A 24464-nucleotide genomic window follows, 5' to 3' on the forward strand; every position below is an offset into this window, starting at 1 on the left:
GAGAGTTTAGTCTGAAGGGACGTGTTGGCTCAGATGAGCTTTGATTTGTCCTAATCGATTCTCAGCCCTTTCATCTCTTCAGTGTGTGTGTTGTGTGTGTGTGTGTGTGTGTGTGTGTGTGTGTGTGTGTGTGTGCGCACACATGTGGAGTGGCTCAAAACACTGGCCTGACCACAGAAGTTTAGCTCTCAAAGAAAAGACAGGAGAGAAGCCCTGAATGCCAATAATGCATTTGCTCTATTTAAGAAGCTGAACCTGTCTCCAATAGACTTAGACCTTACATCCCTTTGTAGTCCTGACACCACTGCCTGTCCACCGTCTCACAGTGTTTTCTCCAAGCGGATATACTGCATTTTTTCTTTACATTCCTATAAATAAAGCAACATCCACTCCAAATAACATTTACAGTATTAACCACTGAAGTTAATACTGCAGGAAAAATGTGAACAGAGCATGCCACAGAGGCAACAGATATTAGATGTCTCCCTTCGGGAGGGCTGGGGTGTTACTGAACGTGATCCACTCACCTGGACATGGATGGATTCATTGCTAGCGCTGGATAGGGGTGACGGAATCCCCCTGGAGGGATGGAGTACATGTGCTGGCCCTGCCTGGGAGACAGAGGTACACGGAGTGAGCGAAGGCTGCAAAGTGAGGTGGATCAAACACAGCTGACAGCTAACCCATCAGCACTAATCCTCCCCTCATCAACTCAAATCCCCTGCTTGTGGAACAGCACCGCTGCAATTGATTACAGGACCCATGGCAAAACCAATAAATGCTCATAAATTCCTCTTGTCGTGATACTGTCATGATATAGTTCTATGCTGCATTAAAACCTGGGTGTAGCAATCAAAAACTTTCTGGACATACAATTTTTTTCCTTGCTTGACTTGAATTTTATAAATCATTTATTGCGCTTTTTTAAATTTTAGATCAGGGAGAAGCGGTCGAAAGTTGGCCACTAAGCCAGCGCAGCTAATTAGCTAACATCTCTGGTGGTCTGTTAATATGCATCATCACAGCAGGTGGACGCGCCCACAAAGCGAAGTCATTCCAAGAACGTGACGCAAGATGGTCGTCAAAAAAAAATCTATTTTTTAGGCGAGCACATGTAACTGCAGCCAGTTAAAAGAGAAATGATATGTATAAATAACTAAGTAATACATCTGGCTATGCAAACAGATCACAATGAAAGGAACGTACTGTGGCATGAGCCAGCTGAGAGGGTGTGCAATGGAACCGACTGCACCAGGAGACAGGGGGTAGTATGGAGACAGTTCTGATGGGTGAGGTGTCCGAGGAATACCTACGGAGGCCACAGAAAGATCAGTTTAATAGAAAAAAAAAAAGTCTATCAAACTTCCACAATATATGCCAAATTGTTTTTAAGGCGCGAAACTTTCAAGCCAATAAGATGTGCACTTATCCGTGCACATTTCAGTGCTTAATTTCATATTATTATAACACAACAACTGTAGTTTTATCGCCACTTTTCCTTGCAAAAAGATTCCATGTGAAGGTTAGTCCATCCATCAGATGCTTTACCTGTCTTTGGGTCAAGGATCTCTGGGGAGAGGTGCGATGGCGGCGTGCCAGGGGAGAAGTGTTCATTGCTGTAGGTGATGAGGGGCGTCAGCGGGTGGACATGGTGAGCATGCTGTACCACTGGGACTTTATTGGACTGAAGGAGACACAGAGAGCTGAAGGTGAGCAACAAGTGCCTGACATCATGATTGAAGAGAGTGACACTAATGTGTTTTTCTGTACTAGTGTTTTATTTACACATCAAAGAATTATTTATATTTGTATCTGAAGCAAACATTTTGTCTCCCATAAGTGCATGATTCACGCTGGCTATTGTACAACAGAAATGCACGCCATAAATAGGCCATAATTTGTGAATGCCCTCCATGGTAAACATCACAGTTTATGCGTGTGACTGGCCCTGTGATGCAATCTGGACCGGCACCAAGAAGCAGTAAAAAGGCCTCGCGGACACATGCCAAGATCATTACGGCCATTTAGCTGAGGAGAGAACTGTTTGTTCAGTCCAAGAAGAAAAAACAACGGTGCCACCGAGTCCAAAAGTCGCACCAGCAAGCCGCAAATAAACACAATGGGGCTAAGGTAAACGAAACGACCATAAACATGTGGAGCCATCATCTCCCACTCCGTCTGACAGCAACCACCACGGGCGGATTACAAATGCTGCTAATGTTGGAAAACCACTTAAAATTCTGTATAACTTCAGATAAGTGGTGACGAGCAGAAAGGCCAGCAACACGCAGAGTATGTCTTTCCCTTATTTCCACAATGCTTCACACACTGTGAAAAAACAAGAAAGCACACATCCTCTGTGAGATCTGACCAGCATTAAGAAAGGGATGATGAAGACAATAATAATAACCAGCGTCTCTACTTTCATTAGGCAGCACTCAGCCTAGCAGTCATTTCCCCTGGCTGCAGGGCTGAATAGAGCACTTGTTGGCTCAACTTGTCACAAGGGAGGGTCAAGGGGTGGGAGGGGAGAAAGAAGTCTTGTTCCTCCAGGCTAACCTTTCTTCAATATCCCTCCCCACCCCCTTCCCAACCTCTGTCTCTCTCTCTAACGTGGTCTGCCAGGGAACAAGGTTTGCATTGAGAGTCCTGTATGCTCTCTTGCTTCACGCTGCTAAGAATTGTTCCAAATGTTAGCTTTTTCTCTGCATCTTTTTTTTTTAAGAAAAAGGAAGGTCCAACCTTTTCCTCTTTAAAAAAAAAAAGTCTTTAGCAAAGTGGTTTCTCCTGTTTAAAGCAGGCTTTGATTCAGGTAATGCCAGATGGAGTGGGGAAAATATTTACTGGTGTTAAACATGGCTATATTAAGATCACTTTCCACAAGAGTTCTCTTTTTTTAAAATGTCTCCAGACTTGGAGGACGCGAGGTAAATGCATACGGAGAACGGAGGGCTTTGGATCGTGGTAGAGATGGTGTTGACTTAGTAGGTTAAAATCCTCGGTCCCACATGTCATGTATATTTGAGTTGTGCTTTGTTGTTCCACTTCATGTACAATATGCCGACTTATGAATTTCCCTATATTGTGAGAGCTGTTTGAGACCTCTAGACCTGGGTGCCAACACATTTTGGGAAGCAGTTCAGTGAGAATTTGAAATGATACACATTAATAATTCATATCTTGGAATACATGAATCGGGCGCTCCAAACATATTTCTAAGTTTGAAGGCACTAGTTTCAAATCCAGGCTGCTTCCAGCCTGACAAAATGCAGAGAGAAATGCCGTGTGCAGCTTCCATGGACGCAAAACTATTCTGACCTACATGCTACCTGTTAGAGCTTCTCTGTTAGAGATGAAAATGGATACTTGAGCTAGCAAATTCCTTTTTTATTTCGACATATATTTTTAATTAAATGAATAGAAATCAGCATAATTGTAAGCTAGTTTAAATTAATTAAATTCCCCAGAACTCAGACATCATAACTCAAAACCAAACAACTTGTTTATCAGTGCCTTTTTTGGCTCGCTTTATGTCCGGGGTAATATTCCTCAAGCCCGTGAAAACCATCATAGGCGTAGTATTATTATCCACAAGCCAAGTGTAAGAGGAAAACCGCAGGAGTCATGAGCCACGTTTTAAATACAAACAACACATACAGACGCTGTCTACGCCAGAAAGATACAAATCTTTACATCGATGTGCTTGTTCCAAACATGCCTGCAATGGTGCATAACCCTCATCTATCCAAGTAAAAACACTCGGAGCTGCTCATCTGAAATAGCAACAGGAAGGTTTAAGAGAGAGAGAGATGGGGGGAAAACAAAAAACAAAAAAGCCGGTGCAGAGAAAAGATGTCTGTCTCTGAAGAGGGCTTAAAGCTAAAAAGGCCGAGGTGGCAGCACCTAGCCTGGCTGTCCAACTTGGAACGGTGCTAAGAAAAGCACAGTCCTTGGTCAGTGTGGGTGGAGGAGTGGATTTCATTCAAGCAAACATGTTTTTGGATCCTGCACATCTGAATTGAATTACTAGGCAAACAGCCGATGGGGAAGAGAGCTTAGAACAAACTGAATAACCCCGCAGCTTTGTGTGTCTTTATGCTCGGCGATTCTGGGTGGGAGGCTCAGAGGCCTTTCAAAACTCGAGGAAAGACGGCGTGAAAAGAATGCCTGGCATGCTGAGAAATCCGAGCCTTGTTTGTCAACGCCAACAGGAAGCGGACGTGAAAGGGGACTGACCGTGTCGTACGGTTGTGTGTCTTTAAAATCAGCCACTCCAAAAAGTATGCCATTCATCACAGGCAGTGCGCGCCTTTGCGACTGGTCATCGCCTCTGACAAGGTCAACGGCATTATAATTCTAGGTTAGAATAATACGGCATCAGATTACTGGAGTGAACATCCTCAGCAGTCATTAAATAAATGAAGAGAGCTAGCAAAGTCAGCACCATAAATATGGCTGTAAACACGGACAGATCTCTCTGGAGCCTAACCAGCGATAAATATTTGTAAATTATCAGACAGTAACATTACTTTCTGGTGAATCGGCCACTAATAAACAGTATCTTTTCACTCAGTCTGCCGCACTCGATCTGAGTACGCTCCTCTAAAGAGTTCGACTGGAATCAAAGCACTGGTTCCTCATCACATTTCTGAAGAGGATCCTGTCTCTGCAGTGGCCCAGCAGGACTGCAGACCTTAGATCAGTATTCAGTACAGTCCTCCCAAAGCCTTTGATTTCATGGATCTCGGTTGTTCGCTGCCTAATGCAAAACGAGAAAATCTCACCGGACTCCCAGTGAAAGGTCTGTTAAAGGAATATAGGTCGAAGGCAAATATGTGTATCGCTTTGGGGAGGGAAAAAAATGTATCGTTTTTATTTAATATTTCTTCTTAAAATGTTTTAAGAGCCCATAGATGTAGAAATTACACCAGACGCATGTGGGAAGACAAAAAGGCATCTCTGGAATCTTGCTCTCTACCATGCCACTTTGATTCATTTAAACAATTCGGTGACTAAGTAGCTTGTGATACGCTGACAGGATCAGGCCCCTTGGTGCCGTGATTACTCCATACCATGTTGAAACAAAGAGGGCGATTCTGTCAAGCGCAGATCGGCCCATATTTGACGACTGAGTGTGCTGTAATCCAGTAAGCATCTGAGGGACAGACAGCCAGTTCTGTCTGATTAACGAGTCACAGCTTCTCTGTAAAACAGATTAACAAAACTATTCAGTAATGAGACAGACAACAGGTCTAATGAATGAATTACTGCAAGTAAGTACGGCAAGGCTTGTGATCACTATTAGCAAAGTGGGAATCGATATATTATAGAAGATTCCTCTCCTCTCCTCCAGCTGGGTCACTACTGATGGGCTGACAAGTTCTCCATACTGCATCACCTGGCCCTGCAGCGCCTTTGATGCGTTATTCATGAGGCAAGCCTCTGAACACAGGAGCTGAAATGGGGGTTTTTGGGGTTCACTCGAGTGTGCATGTGTGTGTGTGTGCGCGAAAGACACGCTGTGGTATGTTCATGAAAAAAAAGCTTGTTCCCTTCTTCCCAGTCCTCCAACCCCACCATCATCATTACTACCAAAAGCAATACCAACTGAATGCTAAACAAACCTGTCTGTTGAATAATTGAGGATCTCGGGCAAGAGCAGGCTTCCGATTAGCATACAGGCCTTATGGACCCAATCTGTGGCAAGATGGTCTTTCCCCGGACCCACCGAACACAATTTCTATTCACCAACATCTTTTCTTGTTTCATTCACGCCAACAGAATCGTCAGAAATGTCAAAGCAATTTTGCTCTGGCAACACCGATTGGTAGAAATTTGAAAGTGCATTGTCCCCCCCCCCCCCCCCCCCCCCCAAAAAAAGTTTCACATATCAACATGTGGCAACTGGCTAAAAGTTATTAATGTGCAGAAGAGCCTGACTGAGCAGGCCTCTCCATAACAGACTGCAAAAACCTTATCAGTGAACCCAGTTGTCGACATGCTTTTAAAATGCATGAATACGCATATCCCTATAAGCAGGCCCCAGCAGATAATCCAAACTGTGGCGGTCCATCTTCACATAAAAAAAGAAGCAAATCTAACACACGCAGGGAACAGGTCCACTTCAGGAGTCCCTGCTGGGGTCTCCTCAGCGTCTCCTTGGGTCTCTCTCTCTGGCTCCTCTTGGCCCTGGGCAGTAATCCCTGGCCCCCCGTGTGTGCCCATCCGCTCCCCCTGCTCTCATTAGTGCAGTGTTGGGGCCTAGGGAGCCTGCAGGCCTGGGGAGCCAGCCTGCTGCTCCCCTCCCACTCTCCTTCTCTCTCCTCGGCTGGAGTAATGAGCACATAATCAGCCTGGCTCCCTGTCAGCAGCAGCACACCAGAGGAGTATGTGGGCACCTGGCCCAGAAGGGGGGGGGGGGGGGGGGGGTAAGGGCACAGCGGGGTGTTTCACTTTTTATCCTCAGTGCCCACAGTGCGCCGTACCCAGCGTTCGATCTACCCACCCCACATCAAATAACCCTGTGGTCCCAGGTCACAAGATAGAGCGTAGCGACTTGCTCATCTAGATGACAAAATGAAAGCAGTTACACTTTCAGTGAACTTCCCCATCACTGACACTGATTTAGCGCAAAAAAAAGCATAATTATTTTTTCCACAAGTGTTTCATACGTGACATTTGACAGCGCACCGCCCGTGCATTACAGCCGTCTTAACAGTATTAGCATTAACAACGCCAACACCAGTACAGAGCTTGTACAGATGTTGAATTTAAAGGCAATTTCCAAGTTCTGCTGTGCATATACAGAAACATTTTTTAAACATTTAAATACATAAGAAAAGAGAACACATGTTCCAAACTTCCAAAGAGAAATACACAAAAACAAATGATACTTTGTATTCAGACAGTTTTTGCCAGAAAACGATCCCTCGCATTCTCAGACTTCTACATTGTTTCTTTCTGTACTAGCTTTTCTGGTTTAATGACATTCAAAGACATGAAGGCCACAAGACACAATAGAGTCACATAAAAAGTAGCAACAGCTACTGAAGGACAGAACAGAAACAATCCAACCGCAGAACTAAACCTCAGTCAACGTTCTTTAATTTCCTTTAATCCAACTGCCATCATCGCATTCATTTCTGTGAATTATTGCTCACTACAATGGGGATTCAGACAATTTTATAGTGTTCAGTACTGGCTAAACAGCAAAACTTCACCAAGCAGCTGCTTAGAGTCTAAAAGAAAACCAAAAAGGGTCACTGATAGGTCAGCATTTTTCCTAATAGAATATCTTTAATTGAGACATAAAGTCAGGACTGCAGTCCCATGAGCAAACTCTGTTTTCTTCACAATTTCCCATTAATTGCTCTCAATGAGGACTTTGTCAAATGCATCAGTGCAATTACAGGATTCAGAGGATCAACCGCAAACACAGCAAGCATGTCTAGTCAGGATTTAAGGTCAAGGGGGCTGAGTCACGGCGACTGTTTTCGACTACAGAGCAGTGACAATGGCTTCCTACTCTCTGCACTGTTTAAAAATTGGCTTCCTGAACCAGAAAACGCCCTGATACAATCATGCAGGTGAGATGCTAGATAGTAAACTTCAGGCTCCACGTTATCTTGTGTTTTCCATCTGAAAAAACACACACATCCCTCAGTGAAGCCACAAACCAAACAGGTCTGCTGAGACCCCGCATTGTCTAACCCGAGTGAGACACCATCATGATTAGCTCACACCTGTGTGGGAAAGTTGAGGAATGGCAGGGAGGATCAAACTTGAGAGATTTATGCTGCAGACTGAGTTATTGTGGTAAAGACAGACAGGCTGCTGAGCAGCTGGACTGCGGGTGTTGCAGGCTGTGGTGGGAAGCTGCACATGGATGGGTGGGAACCGGCAGATTTGCATGCACACGATAACTTCATTATCGTGAATAATCGCATTACGCTCATGGTCTGATTAAAGCATTTATACGGCTTGCAGTAAATTGATTCCCTCAATACATTTATATGATTTGTCTGATAATTGGGTTAATGTCTTGTAGGATGCAGCCGGGAGGAAGCATCTTATTAGCGCCACAAAAATAAGGGAGGGTAAATAGTGGGACTCTGCTGGTGTGCACATTAATGGATTTGCTGAGCTGAGTTGTGCAGTGTGTGAAATTCTACTCCGTGTTTATTTCTTCCCTCATGCAAGCTGTTCTGCTGCTTGTCAAGCAAGCACTTAACTTATTCCACAATCTTTCTGACGCACGCACTGAAGCAAACCTGCGGAAGACGTCCGACACTTGCAGCGTGCACGTGCAGCAATCCAAAGTGTTTGTCAGTGATCGGTAATGCCAAGAATTCGGAGTCGAACCCCGCTTGCACATCTTATCGTTGTTTGGGTTGAATTTTGTTCTGTTTTGAGATTTACTTACTAAATGGCCAGGTGTCGGAGAGCGAGAATCCTTTAGTCCTGCAGATCCGGGGACATCTAGAAGTGGCCATTTCATCTGCAAGTACTGCAAGTGAGAAAAAAAAAAGAAGCAGCGTTGAACCACAGCAAGTACACACTACAGGGAAAGGGGGTTACAAAAAACAACCAAAAAACTGAAAATAAAATATATGGATTTAACAAAACGCATTCAAAAATAGAGTCTCGTGTGCAAAAGTCACTCTCTAATGTGAGTGTAGGCAGACCAATCTTTTTTTCCGCACAGTGCAAAAGTGGCATAAAATGGTGTCAAACCCACAGAGATCTCCAGCAGACACCTGTACGAGACCCGCAGTGCTGCTGGAGTCTGACAGTGAGTTCTGGCACAGCGGAGAGTAGGAAGAGCGATGTGAACACAACGGACTGGTGGAGGACTGTGAAATTGCCGTTTGTCAGGGAAAAACAAGAGGCCAGCTGTGGGCGCCCATCGCTGAGCGGGTGGGAAGAGACAGCTGGAAGGAAGAGGAAGAACCATCTAAAGATCAGCAAAAGACTCCTGACTACCCACCTCAATCCGTATGGCCCTTTGACCTGATCGCAGCCCCTGCTCGTTTCTTTCTTCTCCACACTTTTTTCAAATATGAAAGTAATCATACTCTTTTTTTCTGGCATTTGCTAGACAGAAATCTGCAACTGCTTGTCAGATTATTACTGTTCTTCTCTCCCTTTGTGAGAAATGCGCTCAAGAAGAGGTTTTACTGCTCGATGCAACAAACTGAGCATTTTGTTTTTGTCCCACAGCAATGAAGATAGCATGAAGCCCGAGAGCTCCAACCATCTGGTTTATGAATCAGCTTAAATACCGGATACAGCAGCTTGTCATGCATGTGGATTTTCTCCCTGGTACAATTTAAAAATAATCAAGAGTTTTATTTTATAGGTAGTGTTGTTTGTTTTTCATTCATGCCCATGTCGAGTTGACACATAAAGCCTTCGCAAGTCATTGTTTCGGTAGCGTTATAAATTCTGTCACATGTTGTTGCGCAATTTCCCCATGCATCCACTGTTATCAGTCTGCAGTGAACTAGCATTGTTTTATAAATAAGACTCCATGTATGACTTCCAGTGCAAAAAAAAGTCCGCCCACTGGAAACATCTTGCTAATAAAGAAGGTCATTAATAGTACCCGTCGCTTAAAAACATTTAAAAAATAAATTTTTTAAAGCTGGACAAAATCAGCTAAAGACTATATGCAAAGCTTTGTCCATTTTCTGAAAGTCGGTGCAGGATAAATGATGACAAAGAGGCAAACTAGAGGAGTCATGCATTCAGGTTTTGATTTTTAAAACTCCATTCATCACTCCGGGTTTGTAAGGAGGAAGGAAGCTTGGATGGCTGTGGGTTAAAAATGGAAAAGACATTATGGCAAGAGAGGGAAAAGGGAGAGGAGGGAAGAAAAAAAAAACATTTTCAGGAATTAGTTTGTCGGAGCAGGCAGAGGGTATTGTTTCCTGACAGCTGGGGTCCAACAGAGCACTAAGGTAGGGGGAGGGGACCTTTTTTTTCCCCTTCGAAAAGGGGGGAAATTCTTGGAGTTGACATCAGCCCTCTTCATTTTCACTATACTGCTCAAGGCTGAATCGTAGGTTCCAACTAATGGGCCCAAGTCCATACAACTGTCAGGAGGCAGTTGCTTTTAAAGGCTGCTAGCTCCCTATTGAAACTTTACTCTGCTGTGTGCATAGTGCCTAATGAATGCTACTCTCCGGAGAGAAAATCCAAAACAATGCAGTTTTCTCTGTCTAATCTATGTCAATCATGAATCCTTCCACAAATGAAACGAGCGCTATTGTGAGCGTTTGGTCTGGCCCGGCCGTGCCCACTCCAGCTCTCCCACCCAATCCATCCCTTATTTGACAGCTTCTGCCAGGACTGAGGAACATGCCCCCGGGCACTTTTTTCTGAGCACCTACTTTTCTTTTAATTGCCAGTGTGCCCTATGTAGCAACTGTTCACACACTCCCCGAAACATCCAGCCAGGTAATGCCAGCCGCACACTGTCACATTAGCTCCAGTCCACACTTTGAGCTACACACCGCTCACTCATACATGAGAGGGAGAGAGGGAGGGTGCTCGAGTCTGTGAGTTGCTTCTGGAAACAAAAGGTGAGGAATTGGGGGCCATGCTGCTTAGCAAAAACTTTCTCTGTGTTGCAGTGCAGAAGGAAAGAGAAAAAAAAAACAGGTAAAGTGTCAGAAGAAAGTTTGCACTGCAGAATAGGAGCCAGCATTTTTTTAAGTGGCTGATTCAAATGCCGTGGCTTAAGCGGTACTAGATGTTTGTAAAACAGTGAAACAGGAGATAACCTAATATAAATTAAACTGCAAGACATTTGGAAATGCTTTACACGCGCCCTTATTTTATTAGAAACAAACGCAGCCATATGGTTGAGGTCTCATAGCAATGCCTATTTCAGCATGGGGGCTGGAAGCTCTGGTAAGCACACTCGGACAGAGTACTGAAAGAAGTGTGTAACTAAAGTGAAGTTTAGCTGATCCATTTTCGTAACTCTCTAATTGTCTTCCAGCCTTCCCTGCTGCCTCCAACACTCAGAATAGACATCAGTAGAATGTGCTACTTTTACAGGACCCAGATGCAACAAAGGTGGCAGTGATGCCACTGAAATTTTCCAAAAAAGCTGCACTGGAGGCGTTTGGGTTTTTGAACACAGAGAATACAACATATGCTCGGGGGCATGTGGCCTGCCAGAGCTGGGTTCTAATTGTTACATTGCTCTCACAGAGCAGAGGAAAACACAGCCAAGAGTCTTTGTCATCTCTGAAGTGTGCGCTGCCATACTCCAGGCCAACAGCGGAGCACGGAGAAGAGACAGATGTCTGGACATTTGCTGTCAAACTAAGTCAGAGAGTCTGCCAAAGGGACAGAAAAAAAAATCCAAACTTTTGCTAACAACTATCTGTTAACTTAAAGGTCGCACTGAGGAGTCGTGTTAAGCGTAAATCTAGGTAATGTTAATTTTGCTATATTATCTAAAACGGATTGCAGGATTTTGCATATGTATTGGTGGCGGTGGATCAGGAAGTGGCTCAATACATGGACCCCCGCCCCCACCAAATGTTACTTAGTTATAAAGGGCATAAAATGAAGCGCTGTTTGAATGTGCGCGAATGGGCAAATGTGGCTTGTGGCAAAAAGCGCTTTGAGTGGTCAGCTGGAGTAGGAAAGAATTATATGAGCACAATTCCATTTACCATTTAGCATGATATGCTCAATTGGATTAACTCACTCAAATCAACAGAAAAACAGTCAGACAGGCAACAAATAAAGGAGCGAATATGCATAAAGTGGCAGCTCAGACGCGGCCTGGTGCTTGTAAAAGCGACTTCGCCCAACTTGCGGTGAATAGCCGAGCAGCAGGAATGCCTCCATGGATCACCCCGGCAGATAATGTCAATCACCTACTGTGTGGAGAACTCCTCCCCATTGTTTTCTTTTAACCCTCCTCCCCAACAGAAAACAAATGGGCCACACAGCTTGCTGTTTGGCTGAGGTGTTAATTACCGTCCCCCCGGCCCATATGAACAGCAACTTCAGACAATAACCCTGTCAGGCTCCCAGCAGGAACAGTCCCTCCCAGGTTTTCTCTGCTGATATCACCTGCTCCACGCGGGGCTATTGACACCTAAACCTGATCTATGCATGAAACACAATTAAAGACTTTAAGGCACAAAGGAAAGTGTGATAGGTAGCACCCGCCTTTGTCTCAGAGTTTGCATTAAGCGCCATTGTTTGTCGACATTAAGGACAATTACGCAGACAATTGTTAAGCAAACCTTGGAAGTCATTGTGCTAATTAGCGTGTAATTGATGGGGAAATGACAAGCGGCTCAGCTGGTAATACCCGCAATACCGTCTGCGAATGAGGCTACTGCCTGCACTGAATGTGGACTTTTCAACTGGTCCACTATGAGGTAAGTATGCATTAGTAGCGGTGGTAGGGAGGTTGTTAATTAGAGGAAGATTTAAAAAACCTAGTTTGGTGAGAGTGTAAGTTATGGTGATATTTCTATTGCAGAATACATGGAGTATAAATACAGTTACATTAGGCACCCATAAAAAACTTTTGGGGTTGAAGCCTGTCGTCTTGGTTTATACTACATTAACCGTGAGAAGCCCGTGTTGCTGCACTGGAAATAGCATGCTGCTAATGGCTACCACATTTGAAGTGTCCATTAGCCCACAGAGGAATGAAGTTAAGTGACTATGACAGGGGCACTCCCTCAGTTTGCCAGGCTTCTATTGTGACCCGGTTGGTCGTCCTGCACTCTTATTCACAGCCAGTAGAAAAACTGGGTCAAAGGTCAGACATCCAGAGTGCTGTGGTTTCTATGACGACGTGGCCTATTAAGGCCAGGCTCATTGGCCTCTTAACATGCTCTTGTACACAAAAGAACTATTAGTGCAAAAAAAGGGGAGCGAGAAGCGATGAAGGGAGGCAGCGCCGGGGAGGTCCTGACAGCGCAGCGTCAAGCTTCTTCCGACATTTCCAAGACGGTTCGTGCAGGATACGCACTGTATGTCAGACGTACGCAGCGATGACGTGCTCTTCCGAAAACAGGCAAGATACGTGGGTTTGCGCTTTTCTCAAAAGGTCTCAGCTTTAAATTACTCAATGAGCGATGCCGTCATATGACTACCTCATGTGTATTCTGCACAAGGCCAAACTCACCAGCAAACCGGGTTTATTTGAAAAGTCCTTGGAGTGAATTTACTGCTGTTTCAGTAATAAAACAGCATTAACAGAATACAAGGCCAAGACAAACCCCCATAAAAAGCTTCTTTAACATTCTGTCTCAGTGAGTGAGCTGCAACTTAAGCAGGCGTTTGCATTTTTGCAACTCAAGCAATTATTTGTTTCATGAGGCTACTCTTTTTTTTTTTTTTTGTCTTCCTTGAGCATGACATGGTCCTGAGTTATTACTTCCTGCATCTAGAGTGTAACCAACGTTAACTGCAATGTGTGTGTTAGAATGAAGCCGCCATTGTTCTCCTCCTTGGATTTCAGCTAATTTTAATCAGCCGTTTAAAGCTAAAGTGAGGGTACAGTCAGGAATAAGTGAGTAATTTTGTTACAGAGCACAACAGCAGGTCACATAAAAACTCACTGTGTAATTAGACGCAGGAGAAAATAATTATACATCTGGTAAGAGCAAGGCCATCTCATAAAGACAGAGAGTAGGGTGCAAAGCTATTCAAAGTTAATTATGTGAAGTCAGTTATGTGGTTTTCTGCACCTTTGGAGATCTGCTTTCGATTGTCACAAACGGCTCCCTGCTAATGTCACAATGATCCGATGTCAAGACAGGCTAGCCCTCTAATGTCCAAGATATGCTTTCTGCTCAACGACCCGCGGCATTGTTTGTCCAGTCGCGCAGGAACGCAACGTTTTTATTGTTTGGGGAGTAGCCTCGTTTCATTGAAATTCACAGCTGTAAACGTCTGTATAATTAACTCCAGAACACGACGTGGTTACCAGCAGTCGGCTGGTTGTTTACAGTAAAGCTCGACTTAGAAATCAAATCTAGGTGTGTGTGTGTGTCAACACTACGCCAATGACACACAAGTGAGACCTGAATTTTTCATTTATGACCAAACACAAATTGACCGGAGACAGCGTGGGTTACCAATATAATGCTGCGTTTTCTTGCCAAGGCGTTTAGGAGGCAATAATAAGTTCTGCATGCACCCCCACCCACTCGCGCTGAACGGGGCAAATACCACAGCGTGGTAATCACTCCCAAATACACAGGGAAGACATAAAAATAACCCCTCTCTTCTTTTTCCAGAAATTGCAAATAAATATTTACCCCCAGCCTCCGAGAGTAAACACACGTACGTCTAAAAGTGCACCTTTTTTTTCTCACTGACAGAGCACAATTGTTTTTCTCTCTCTTTTTTTTTAACTTCCCAAGAGTAGCTGACAGGGCTAGAGGAGAGGCAGCAAAGCGTCGTGAAGGGGGGCAGTCAGTTTTGAAAAACTGAGGTGGGCATAAGTGGGTGTAGTGGAGAAAGCAAGCGAGAGAGAGCGAGAGAGAGAAGGAGGGAAAAAAGGAGCCTAAATTAAACACATTTGTTTCTGCTCTCACATACCACAAGTCTTATGAAAACAGAGGGCTGATTGTGTTCACTCTGCAAGTCCTACCCCCCTCCCCTCTGTCTCTTCACCACCACCCAGCTCCACTCCCCCAACCCCTGTCCTGAGCAGCAGCAGCCCCTAACCACCCCCCCAAACACACACGCACACACACACACACACACACACACACACACACACACACACACACACACACACACACACACACACACACACACACACACACAGCTGCCTGCAGATGCCTCCTGTGTTTGCTCTCTTGAGTGCTAAAGCGCAAATCTCCAGGCCCCGCAGACTTCTGGGCCCTGCCTCATCTCAGTTTTTACTACCTGACATCCCTATCACCCCACTGCAAACTCCACTCCCTCCACTCTCCTCCGGCTCTCTCCTACTCACACACACACACACACACACACACACACACACACACACGTTCAAATGCCACAGGTATGTTTCAGCCACAGTCAGTCCTCAAACACAGGGGACTCAGAGAGGGACTGAGGCCATATAATTTAAGGTGGCAAAGCTGTGGAATCAGTCGCTTTGACGTGGAATCAATTCATTTCCATCTATATGTCGCTGTTTTTAAGCTCTAACAGTCATGCAAACTATATTCAAAAATCATTTGGCACAAAAGAAAGAAATTTGCTACATGTGCTACAATGTAGCTTTTGAATCGAACAGTAAAAGCAATCTCAAACCTCCACAATGTGTGACACAGCACAAAATTGCCATGACATTCCCCGGGATTAGTTATGCGTACTGTCAGCAGACTGCAGGGAGGTCTGGAAGACTGCCAGCGGGGTTTTTTTTGTTTTTTTTAATACCTGAAACATTTGTAGAAGTCATTTCCTTACAGTCTGCAAGCTTCATTTTCATCGTGCTGATATTGAGTGCTAAATCACGATTTAGCAATAGGCTTGTCTATAACTTTGTCCCCATGCAGGGCTCTTCTTACATCTCTGAAACTCTGAAAAGCTTGAAACCCGTCAGACAAAACCTACACGTTCACGGTGTAAAGAAAAGCCTATAGAGGAACCACAAGGCAGGATGGGTCATTAGGTCCTTTACCTCTTCAAGGTTCACCAGGTCTCTTGAAAGCAAAACAATGAAGCAGGAACATGAGCAGAGAACCAATATCAGTTTATTTTAATATTGACTAAATCACTTTTTACATATTTTGGGAAAACATGTCCAGTTTTGAGCAACTAATATTAATTCATACAGGCTGTCACAACTTTTTGTAGAAAAAAAATCTTCATGGCATTAACCAGACCACTGAGACCTCGAGGCTGGACATGCTACTTAAAACAATACAGCTGCTGCTATCTTTCACTTTCAATGCAATCTAATGAGAGGGGCAAGGTGATTATGATCAGGGGCTGCTGTAAATATCAGATTCCCTGGGACAGGGTTGAGGAGAGGCCCCCTTACAATTACATAGTATTCAGGAATGCAGAGCATGAACCACGGTAACAGGGAGCTGAAGACAAAAACGCTCACATCCCATTCTGAACGTTTAGCTCACACCATGCGACAGGGAAAAAAAGGGGGTTTTACAAACAGCCTTTAAAAAAGTAGGAAAGTTTATCTTTCATGGAGAACTGTTTCTGCGATACTGTGCCACAATGCAACAAGCTTCCACTCAATCCAAGCTGCACACGTCTGCAAACAATTAAATGTTAACCCAAGGACTGTAAGCTGCTCAGAGAGAGAGAGAGAGGGAGAGAATAGGAGGGGGTGACTGGAGAGAGAGAGAGAGGGAGGGGGGGTGCTTGTGCACAATTACAGCAGGGATTTATGGCCTGAGAAACAATTTATAAATCACAGCGCCTGAGCTAATGTGCTCCAGATTGTTCTCCATGCAGCTGCAATTTTGGTCTGCGTGAAACGGCATAATAAACCTGGCTGGAGGACATGTTTGGGTGGTGGCGGTGGTGGGGCAGGGAGAAAAGTTGAGATTGTGGGTGGAGGCTGAAAGTTTTGAGGTGTTTTGAACAAAGAAACTGAGAAGGTTTTTTTTATTATTATTATTATTAATATTATTTGAGGCCGGGTGAGATTGTGCTGAGGTGTGATTCTTAATTGAGAAAGGCTAAGAAGGTCTTAACAGAAATGTTCAAATTATGCAAATAATCCCAGTTAAAGATTGGTGGGAGGTTTGGGGGGTAATAATGGACAAAACAGGAAAAGCAGTGAAACTTCACAACAAGCGCAGTAACATTGCAGTGAATGGTTTTCCACTCACTGCAAAAACCGTGAAAGGCACTCTTTTAATTACACTTCTGACATGAGTCGAAAATCATTCGGGTAATGAAAAGGAAAGACAAATGCTGCAAACTGATCCCTTCATTGTGGCTGCTGGGCTGATGTAGAGGAGGGGATCGGATATGCCGAGGGGAAGCCTGAGCTTTCGCGGCCACTCAGCCAACTGGCCCTGAACCTTGACCTCTAACCCTTCACCCAGGGGGGCAAACAAAGCTCTGAGTGACATCTGAAACTAGACACTCTGTGGGGAGAGAGTGTCTGGACAGGACTCAAATAACCCCATTAACTCTGCAGAAAAGATTTATGGCTATTTATTCTCCATCTGCAAATTTCGAAAGCTGAAGAGTCACACAGATCTGTCAAAAATAATCGAGCGATTAAGAGGTGCGCAGCGAGTTTTATCCCGTTTACTTGCCAATATCTCCATCTTGCATGAGGATAGGCAAAAATGCGCCATAATTAACAACTCTGAGTGGAGCTGTGATTAGCAGTGGTACACACATATGCCAACAGTTAGTCTGCAGCAAAATAAATTCTGCATGAGTCCGTCTTCAGGCAGTTTTAAAGAGAGTCACTGATGCATATTCACCCGCACCTCTGATGGATTTCTGTACAATGGATTACGTAAACAACTCTGGCATTGGTTTACTGTAAACAAAAACAGAGGGAAAAGTTGATGGTAAATGTGCTGCGGTGAATGCGATCGCTCCGTCGCCAGAATGCTGAAAGCCACTGTAGTATTTAAATCAGGCAAGGAGGGAGGAAGACTGGGCCAAGCATTCTGTAGCTCAGCTGTGAGGCTCTAAGCCGTTGCCCTAGGGTCTTTGTCCTGCCTTTCAGGGCAAGTCTGAGGTAGTCAAAGACCCTATTCATGACCGGCGCTCCCCCTGCCAACACACCCATACAGCCCCAGTCAAGTCAGCCGAGAGCTATAGAGCCTTCCCATTTCACACGAGAATCAGACCTGCCCCTAAAGCCTGCTTCAGGGATTTCCAATAGCCAGCTCCTCTAACCCATGTACAAATCAAACAAAAGGGCTCCTTGGCCTATTCCATGTCATATAGGCTTGATTAGATCTTTTTTTTTTTTCTAATGTAGCTACTCTACATTTGAAGCAAATAAGTCAGTCAAATATGTAGTGAATTGTTCCGATGGAGATCCTGACCCTACCCCACATCCATGATTATCATCTGATACAAGATCAACCTCATGCCAACACTTACTTCTTTAAAGAAGCACCCAAGCTGAGTATATCAAATGATAAACTCTCAACACAAAGCAACCTAATCATGCTGATTATCTGAGGGCAGGCGTTAGGGGAATCCCGCTATCTGTAAAGAGTGTCTTATGTCTGCTGAGCACAAGGCCCTCAATCACATCCCTTACTCATAACTAATCAAGAACATTACCTCATAATTTTAAATTGAGCAGATAAGGTCAGGGAAGAGGGATATCCTGTGGCTGAGAGCGATGCAAACAGCTCAGGCCATCAGACGCTTCTGCTGCTCCTGCTGTTTATTCTAACAGGATCCACAAGTCTGGACCGAGATAAGGAGGCTACACATTTTCGATGACTTGTGCCTTTGCTCGGCTTTAATCTAATTTGCTGCTCCGCAGAACATTGTGACTTCTTAACAAGTACAATTGGTTTATGAGGCTAACGGGGAAAGAGAGGGGCACCCAAAGGTTAAGTTACGGTAATACCAATATCAGGACAGGCAGCCTGATCTCATGGGAAAAGTGTCAATGTGTGATATTTAACAAACAAATTCAAATTCAAATTCAAACTTTATGGGGTTTCCTGGTTGTTGTTTTTTAGATATCTAAGATCGGCGTGCTCTCATGAACATTTTATGAACTTCACTTAAAAAACACTGTTGCAATAAAGTGGCAATGCATAAATTCTTTTACAAGTACTGTTGCAGACAGTTTTTAATGGTAAAATGTAAACCACTAACGCTTACACGGACACGTTCCAATAATGGCTTAAACAACAGAGTGAAATAATGCTTCTGTGACATACATTTACCCCAGGCTAATATGCGTGTGTCTAAATAAATGTATTAAACACGTGACACTAGCTCTCCGTCTTTATTTATACAGTTACATATACGATCCATTACTTACGAGCTACCAGAGCTAAATTCAGTTTGCAGATGGCGCGTCAGTCTTATCGGTTACAGCGATGGCTCTATAGTCAAGCGCGTGCAAGTTTTGGTCTATTTCAATACAACAACGTGCAAGAAATCATCATGCGGCAACTTAAAATGCGTGACAAAGTGAGAGATGCATTTGCTTTATGGGTAAAGTGAAAATCTGCACGGGTTAAAGCAACTCTTAAAATGTCAGTGCGGAACAGGTCACGGGTTGTGTACGGGTGCAACGTGCGGATGTGTGACATGTATCTGTCAGTGGGCTACGAGCTCCAACAGCACTCCTAAACCTGCTCCACCATTTAACTCGGTGGGAAGCGGCATTGCTGATTTATAACCTCAACCAGAAGAACAGCTGCTCTGCTTGCAGTCAACTAACCTCATTCTGGAAGGATGTCCATCCACTTCTTAATTTAGTATGACACTACAGCCTCACTGGTACAACGCATACGCATGCCTTTATTGGGCCGCACAGAGCACTTCCGTGCCCAGCATATGAACCGAAGCGAGGCCTGGTGTAAATCTCAGTAGTACTGATGCTACATGCACATGATCTGATATCCTCCTGCTGTTGTTGACTGGCTTGTGACTGTAAGGTAATGGTAAGGCATTGTGGTCTACGAAGAAGAAGCTGTGCTCTGTGGGAGACAGAATCCCTCAGATAAGTGAGTGCCTCAAGGTCTGGAAGGCAGCCCACCACAGGATAACAGGCAAAGGAATAGCAGCACCCGTATCTGCCCCAGTTTATGCTTCTACCACCACATCTCATCAACAATCTCTCCTCATGCCTGCTCCCTCTCCCTCTGCTGCTGCCTGCAGTGCTTAAACTGAAAACAGCTGCTTGGAATACCAGACTGATGAAACCCTGTTTAGAGCTTTTTTTTTTTGTCTTCCTGCTGTACAATCACATTTTACTAGCGAGGAGTTTAAGGTACAATTATAGAGGGAAAACATTTCTTTATGCGACCTAAACAGTAGTGGTTATGGGTATGCATGGGCATACAAACACTTATATAAAGAAACAGTCACTCTACCCTAATCTACCAGTTAGACTGCTGTGGTAGGGATCATTATGATTTTATCTGCAGTTTTCACTGAGAAGCAGTGTACTGGAGGTGTTAACCGATAAGACTAATTTAACCAATCCAGACAAAAAAATCACAAGTTCATCTCCTTTCTTTGTCGTATTACACAAGCGATTACACAGTTAATCCACCTTCATTCAACTGGCTGGATCATAAACATAATTATGGTTAGATGCAGGCATAATTAAGGCCCGACCGATATATCATCCGACATTTGTCTAGCACAGGTAATTTAGTCATTTAAAAATGGTATCCGACAGAGTTGCTCCGACTCCAACTCTGACAAACTGTATTAAGAATAAAACTCCTTCTCCGTTTCTATGAGGACAGAGACACGCACACGATTCATGCGAGCTTTAATTTGCACTAAGAACAGCTTTTTTTAATATGTAACAGTTTAACCAAAAAAATGAGTGACAAAGAACGCAAGCTTTGGTTTTCCATTGCTTCTAACTAAACTATATTTGAGTCTCACAATAGATTCATGATGCAGAGATTATCCGCTAAGCATTGCAATTGTTTGAGCGCAAAGTAAGGACATGTGTAGACATGACTCTCTATTTGTTCACCGGAACGCCTATCGCCTATATTTAACTCTTCAACAAGAGTTTTGTGTTCCGAGACTAGAGCTTCGGAGACATCGGCGTGCGCTCCGAAGCGCTAGACGTGTTCACCTGTTTGGCCAAATGTATCTCGACTTAAACACAAGTTCTCCCATTTTTTGTTTGGTCTTTTTAAAGGAGAAAAAGCAGTGTACCAAACTGAGCAGCAGTTCTGGCCAAACGCAGCAAACGAGAAAAACACATAAATTGATTTTTAAAAAAAAAAAAACACTCGCACACATATTCATCTTGGCACATCAAAGGGATTCATTGATGTCACTGAACATGGGGAGTCTGCGGCTGGAGAGGGGAGATGTTGGTTATCCTTTCCTCAAAGGGTGCTGAGATGCTCCTGATGGGCCCCGCGCTCGAGAAGCCAGAGAACGCTATAAACAGAATTTCTAATGTCAGGCGGGCGAGTGGGTGGGTTAGGTAGTGAACCAGCAGGCTATGGGGTAGCGGGAGGAATTGACGCCAGCTCATGCTTTCCACAGAGATTAGAGAGAGAAGGATAGAGACCAGGACTGACACCATTTCACACAGTTGTGTGTGAGGGATGGTAGGAAGAAAGCATCCGTGGGCTGAAAATCAAATGCCAGATGCATGCATCCCCCCCCCCAAAAAAAAAGATTTGCATGTGACACTGCTGGAGATGGTATAAAGTTATAACATCTACTGATTTGTTGGTTAGTTTCTGTGTAAATTGGAACATTTGCAACATATTATTAGCTGCACTGGTTTGTGTTGCACTAATTAGAACTGACCTTGATTACCCCTGTGCAATATAAAAGCTAATTGCTGAGAAATACAGCCGTGACATATGTACCAATTCACACATTATGTGGAAACTGAGAATGTAAACATCTCTCCCCTTCTTCTGCAACTAAATCATGATTGTTTTTCAATTCCTTTAAGTCCGAGCAGAGGGTTCATTATCAAAATGACTGCAGGCGAGAGCTCCCAGCCAGTGATGGCATTTCTGCGGGCGATCGAGATCTCCTTCTAATTGGATAGTGCCACCAAATTGATGTAGATGTGTTTGCCTTTGAAGGGAAAAAAATCCTTTAAAAACTATAAACCTAGTCAAAAATGTTAGCTGTGTTGACACAGCGCTTGGGTATAAAAATATTTGCACGCCAACATTCAGGAATACAACACTGAGCGTTGTGAGAATGTGAGCGCCCCGTACACTGTTCCCTCTGTTGCAAAATATCCACACAGCATCACCTGAACGCCCCCACTCCCCCAACCCTCCTGACGCTCACAGGCTCTGCACAGACAAACGTGCAGCACGCATGGTTGCATGTTTGCTCATTCACACACACACACATGCAGCAAGGTGAGTGAAATGCCAAGTGAGCCACCTGATGAAAAGACATCTCCACACAAACAGGCTTTGCTTATGCAGGGAGAGGCCCTTTTATTCAGCGGGACAATGTCTGTGTTGACTTTTCTTTGTCTGCACATTTTAAGCACCAAAAGCACCAGAAAGAATTGAGGGGGGGTGGCGGTGGTGGTGAGAGCCAATGCGGCATGCAATCGTAGCCACTGACATGTCCAGACTTATACAAGCTCTCCATTCATATCTCGATCTCAAACCATTTTCTATTCAACAATCATGCTCGGGAGTTCGAGTGTCCCACCGTGTATTTGATGAAGATATGTTTGAGCGGCTAACCTCGCTCACACTCTCTCGCCACCTCTCACACACAAGAGGCATTTCGCTCGTCGGCGAGGATGATGGTGATGTAGTGGCCGAGTTATCTAAAAGTGCTGATGAAGGCAACAAGGGGCGGTGGCGTGGAGCGGAGTGCGTGTTTCGCCAAGTTAAATCTGACAGTCTTCGATCACAATGCAAATCAGTGAATTGGCAAACATTTAGCTGGATTTGTGCTGATAACTTTGATAAAGAGGGGTAAAAAAACAAAACAAAAATTTAAAAAAACAAATGCTCCGGTCCTGCGCCCCACAGCAGGCAGAGGTCTGGTGGAACATCTCTGCAAACATAAAACCTCCTCCTCAGCTCTCAGTGGATTACAGCGGAATGTCAGCTCAGAGCAGGCTTTAAATCAGTTATGCTTGGCCCTCAGGGGAACTCTGTGCTGATCCCATGTAGGCCTGTCTCTCATTGCTCATGATAGGGTTGCCACATCCCAATTTTTTTTTTTTTTTTAAGTTAGGGGCTCAAAACCTTCAAGACTGCAGAGTAAAATTACTGCATGACAACTCTTGAGCAACACCTCACGTCTATTATATGCACTGAATGCACATGCAGCATTACTACACAAAAGCAGCTGGTTGGGAGAGCACAAGTAGGAGTTATAAATAGTTTCATGCAAATGTGAAAATGAATGTCTTGCATACATACAAAACTAAAAAAAAAAAACATTTACATTACGCTCAAAGGTATCAAGCTGCCTAGTCTGCACCAGGAAATGGAAACGGTGGATTTTGTTGCCTGGCACTAATCACACGATCTGTGTGAGAGACGCAACTTTAATGCGTCTCATGCAGCACAAGTACAACCGCGTACTGCTGGGCGCTTGTAAAACAAATGTGGCAGTTCCAGCAGCAGGGCGTTCCAAGCTGCACAAGATCATAAAAGTATTTGCGGGCACCAGGATGGTTTTTATGTCAAGACGGGAGAGGTGACAAAACAAATTCATTTGCCCTGTAGGAAGAAATTTAATCTCACTAGCCTATCTGCATATTCCACAGAATGATTATTCGTGATAAGCTTTACTGCAGAGCTCATCATGTGTGATAAATATTATTCTGTAAACCTATCTGCACTAAACTTGATCCACAGGTGTAAATAAATCAGACTCTCGCGATGAGAGGTGAAAAAAAAAGAAAAATGTTGAGCCTTTCCCCAATCACATTCACGACATTTAAGCCACGAAGCCAGTCCAAAGCCCAGTACAATATGGAGACCTTAAGACGACCGCTAAGTATGCCAGCTATTGTCTGCCTGCTTGTTTTCTGCCACAGTGATGATTGACACAGTCAGCCCACTTTGTCCTATTGACCCCATTCTTTTTTTTTCTTCAAATATAGAGGATTATACCTCAGAATTTAAAATCCCCTGTAATTATTTGTTACTTTGCCACAAGCAATAAGCTGTATTAATTTTCCGCTCTTGTTTTCCTAGAGAAAATACCAGGAAGAGAGAGGCATTCATACCAGACACGCATGACAAAACAAAGCAAGGGACGAGATAACAGAGTTGAAGCCGTTAGGTTTGTTTCTTAATTACACCAAATACATCTACCACAGTTTCCTTTGGGGGGAATAAACGTATTCTAATGCACTTCTATTCGAGCACGTTTATCTCTTGGGTTGTGACGTCACTCCTCGGAAAGTCTGGTGGCCAAAACCAACAACATAGACAAACTACAAGATAGCGTGCATCACATGGAGTGAGGAGAGTAGCCATTTAGTTAATGGGCCCCAATGGAGACCTCCAATGAAGCCATCAAGACTGCTCAGAATAACAATGGTCAACTAACGCCTTTCTAATTGAATGGAAGGTACAGGGAGGCAAGGGGAGTGGGCAAGGAACAGTGAAAAGGATAAAGGGGGAGGGAAGGGGGGCTGGGTCTTTTCAGTCAGATGCCTGCCAGGCCTTAACGAAAGTACTTGTTTTGTTTTTTTTTTCCTTTTTTTGGGGTGGGGGGTGACATGGCTTGGGGGATGGACAATCTCAAGAAAAACAGAGCTCACAAGCAGAGATTATTTCAAGGAAGTTTGTGCAGCACCAATT

The 24464-nt window shown here is 44.1% G+C and overlaps 1 protein-coding gene across 2 annotated transcripts in view; it reads right to left on the bottom strand.

Moving 5' to 3' along the window:
- tcf7l1b (transcription factor 7 like 1b) overlaps nucleotides 1-24464 on the bottom strand; it is a 30639-nt gene that overhangs the window by 3735 nt on the left and 2440 nt on the right. For both annotated transcript variants that reach the window (XM_026187231.2, XM_026187230.2), the window contains exons 4-7: nucleotides 8423-8506; nucleotides 1549-1684; nucleotides 1207-1309; nucleotides 528-611 (exon numbers count right to left, since the gene is read on the bottom strand). In XM_026187231.2, the coding sequence (XP_026043016.1) occupies nucleotides 528-611; nucleotides 1207-1309; nucleotides 1549-1684; nucleotides 8423-8506 (407 nt within the window). The remainder of the gene's footprint in view (nucleotides 1-527; nucleotides 612-1206; nucleotides 1310-1548; nucleotides 1685-8422; nucleotides 8507-24464) is intronic.

Source organism: Astatotilapia calliptera, chromosome 12, assembly GCF_964374335.1.
Source record: "Astatotilapia calliptera chromosome 12, fAstCal68.1, whole genome shotgun sequence".
In the NCBI taxonomy this organism is placed as follows: Eukaryota; Metazoa; Chordata; class Actinopteri; order Cichliformes; family Cichlidae; genus Astatotilapia; species Astatotilapia calliptera.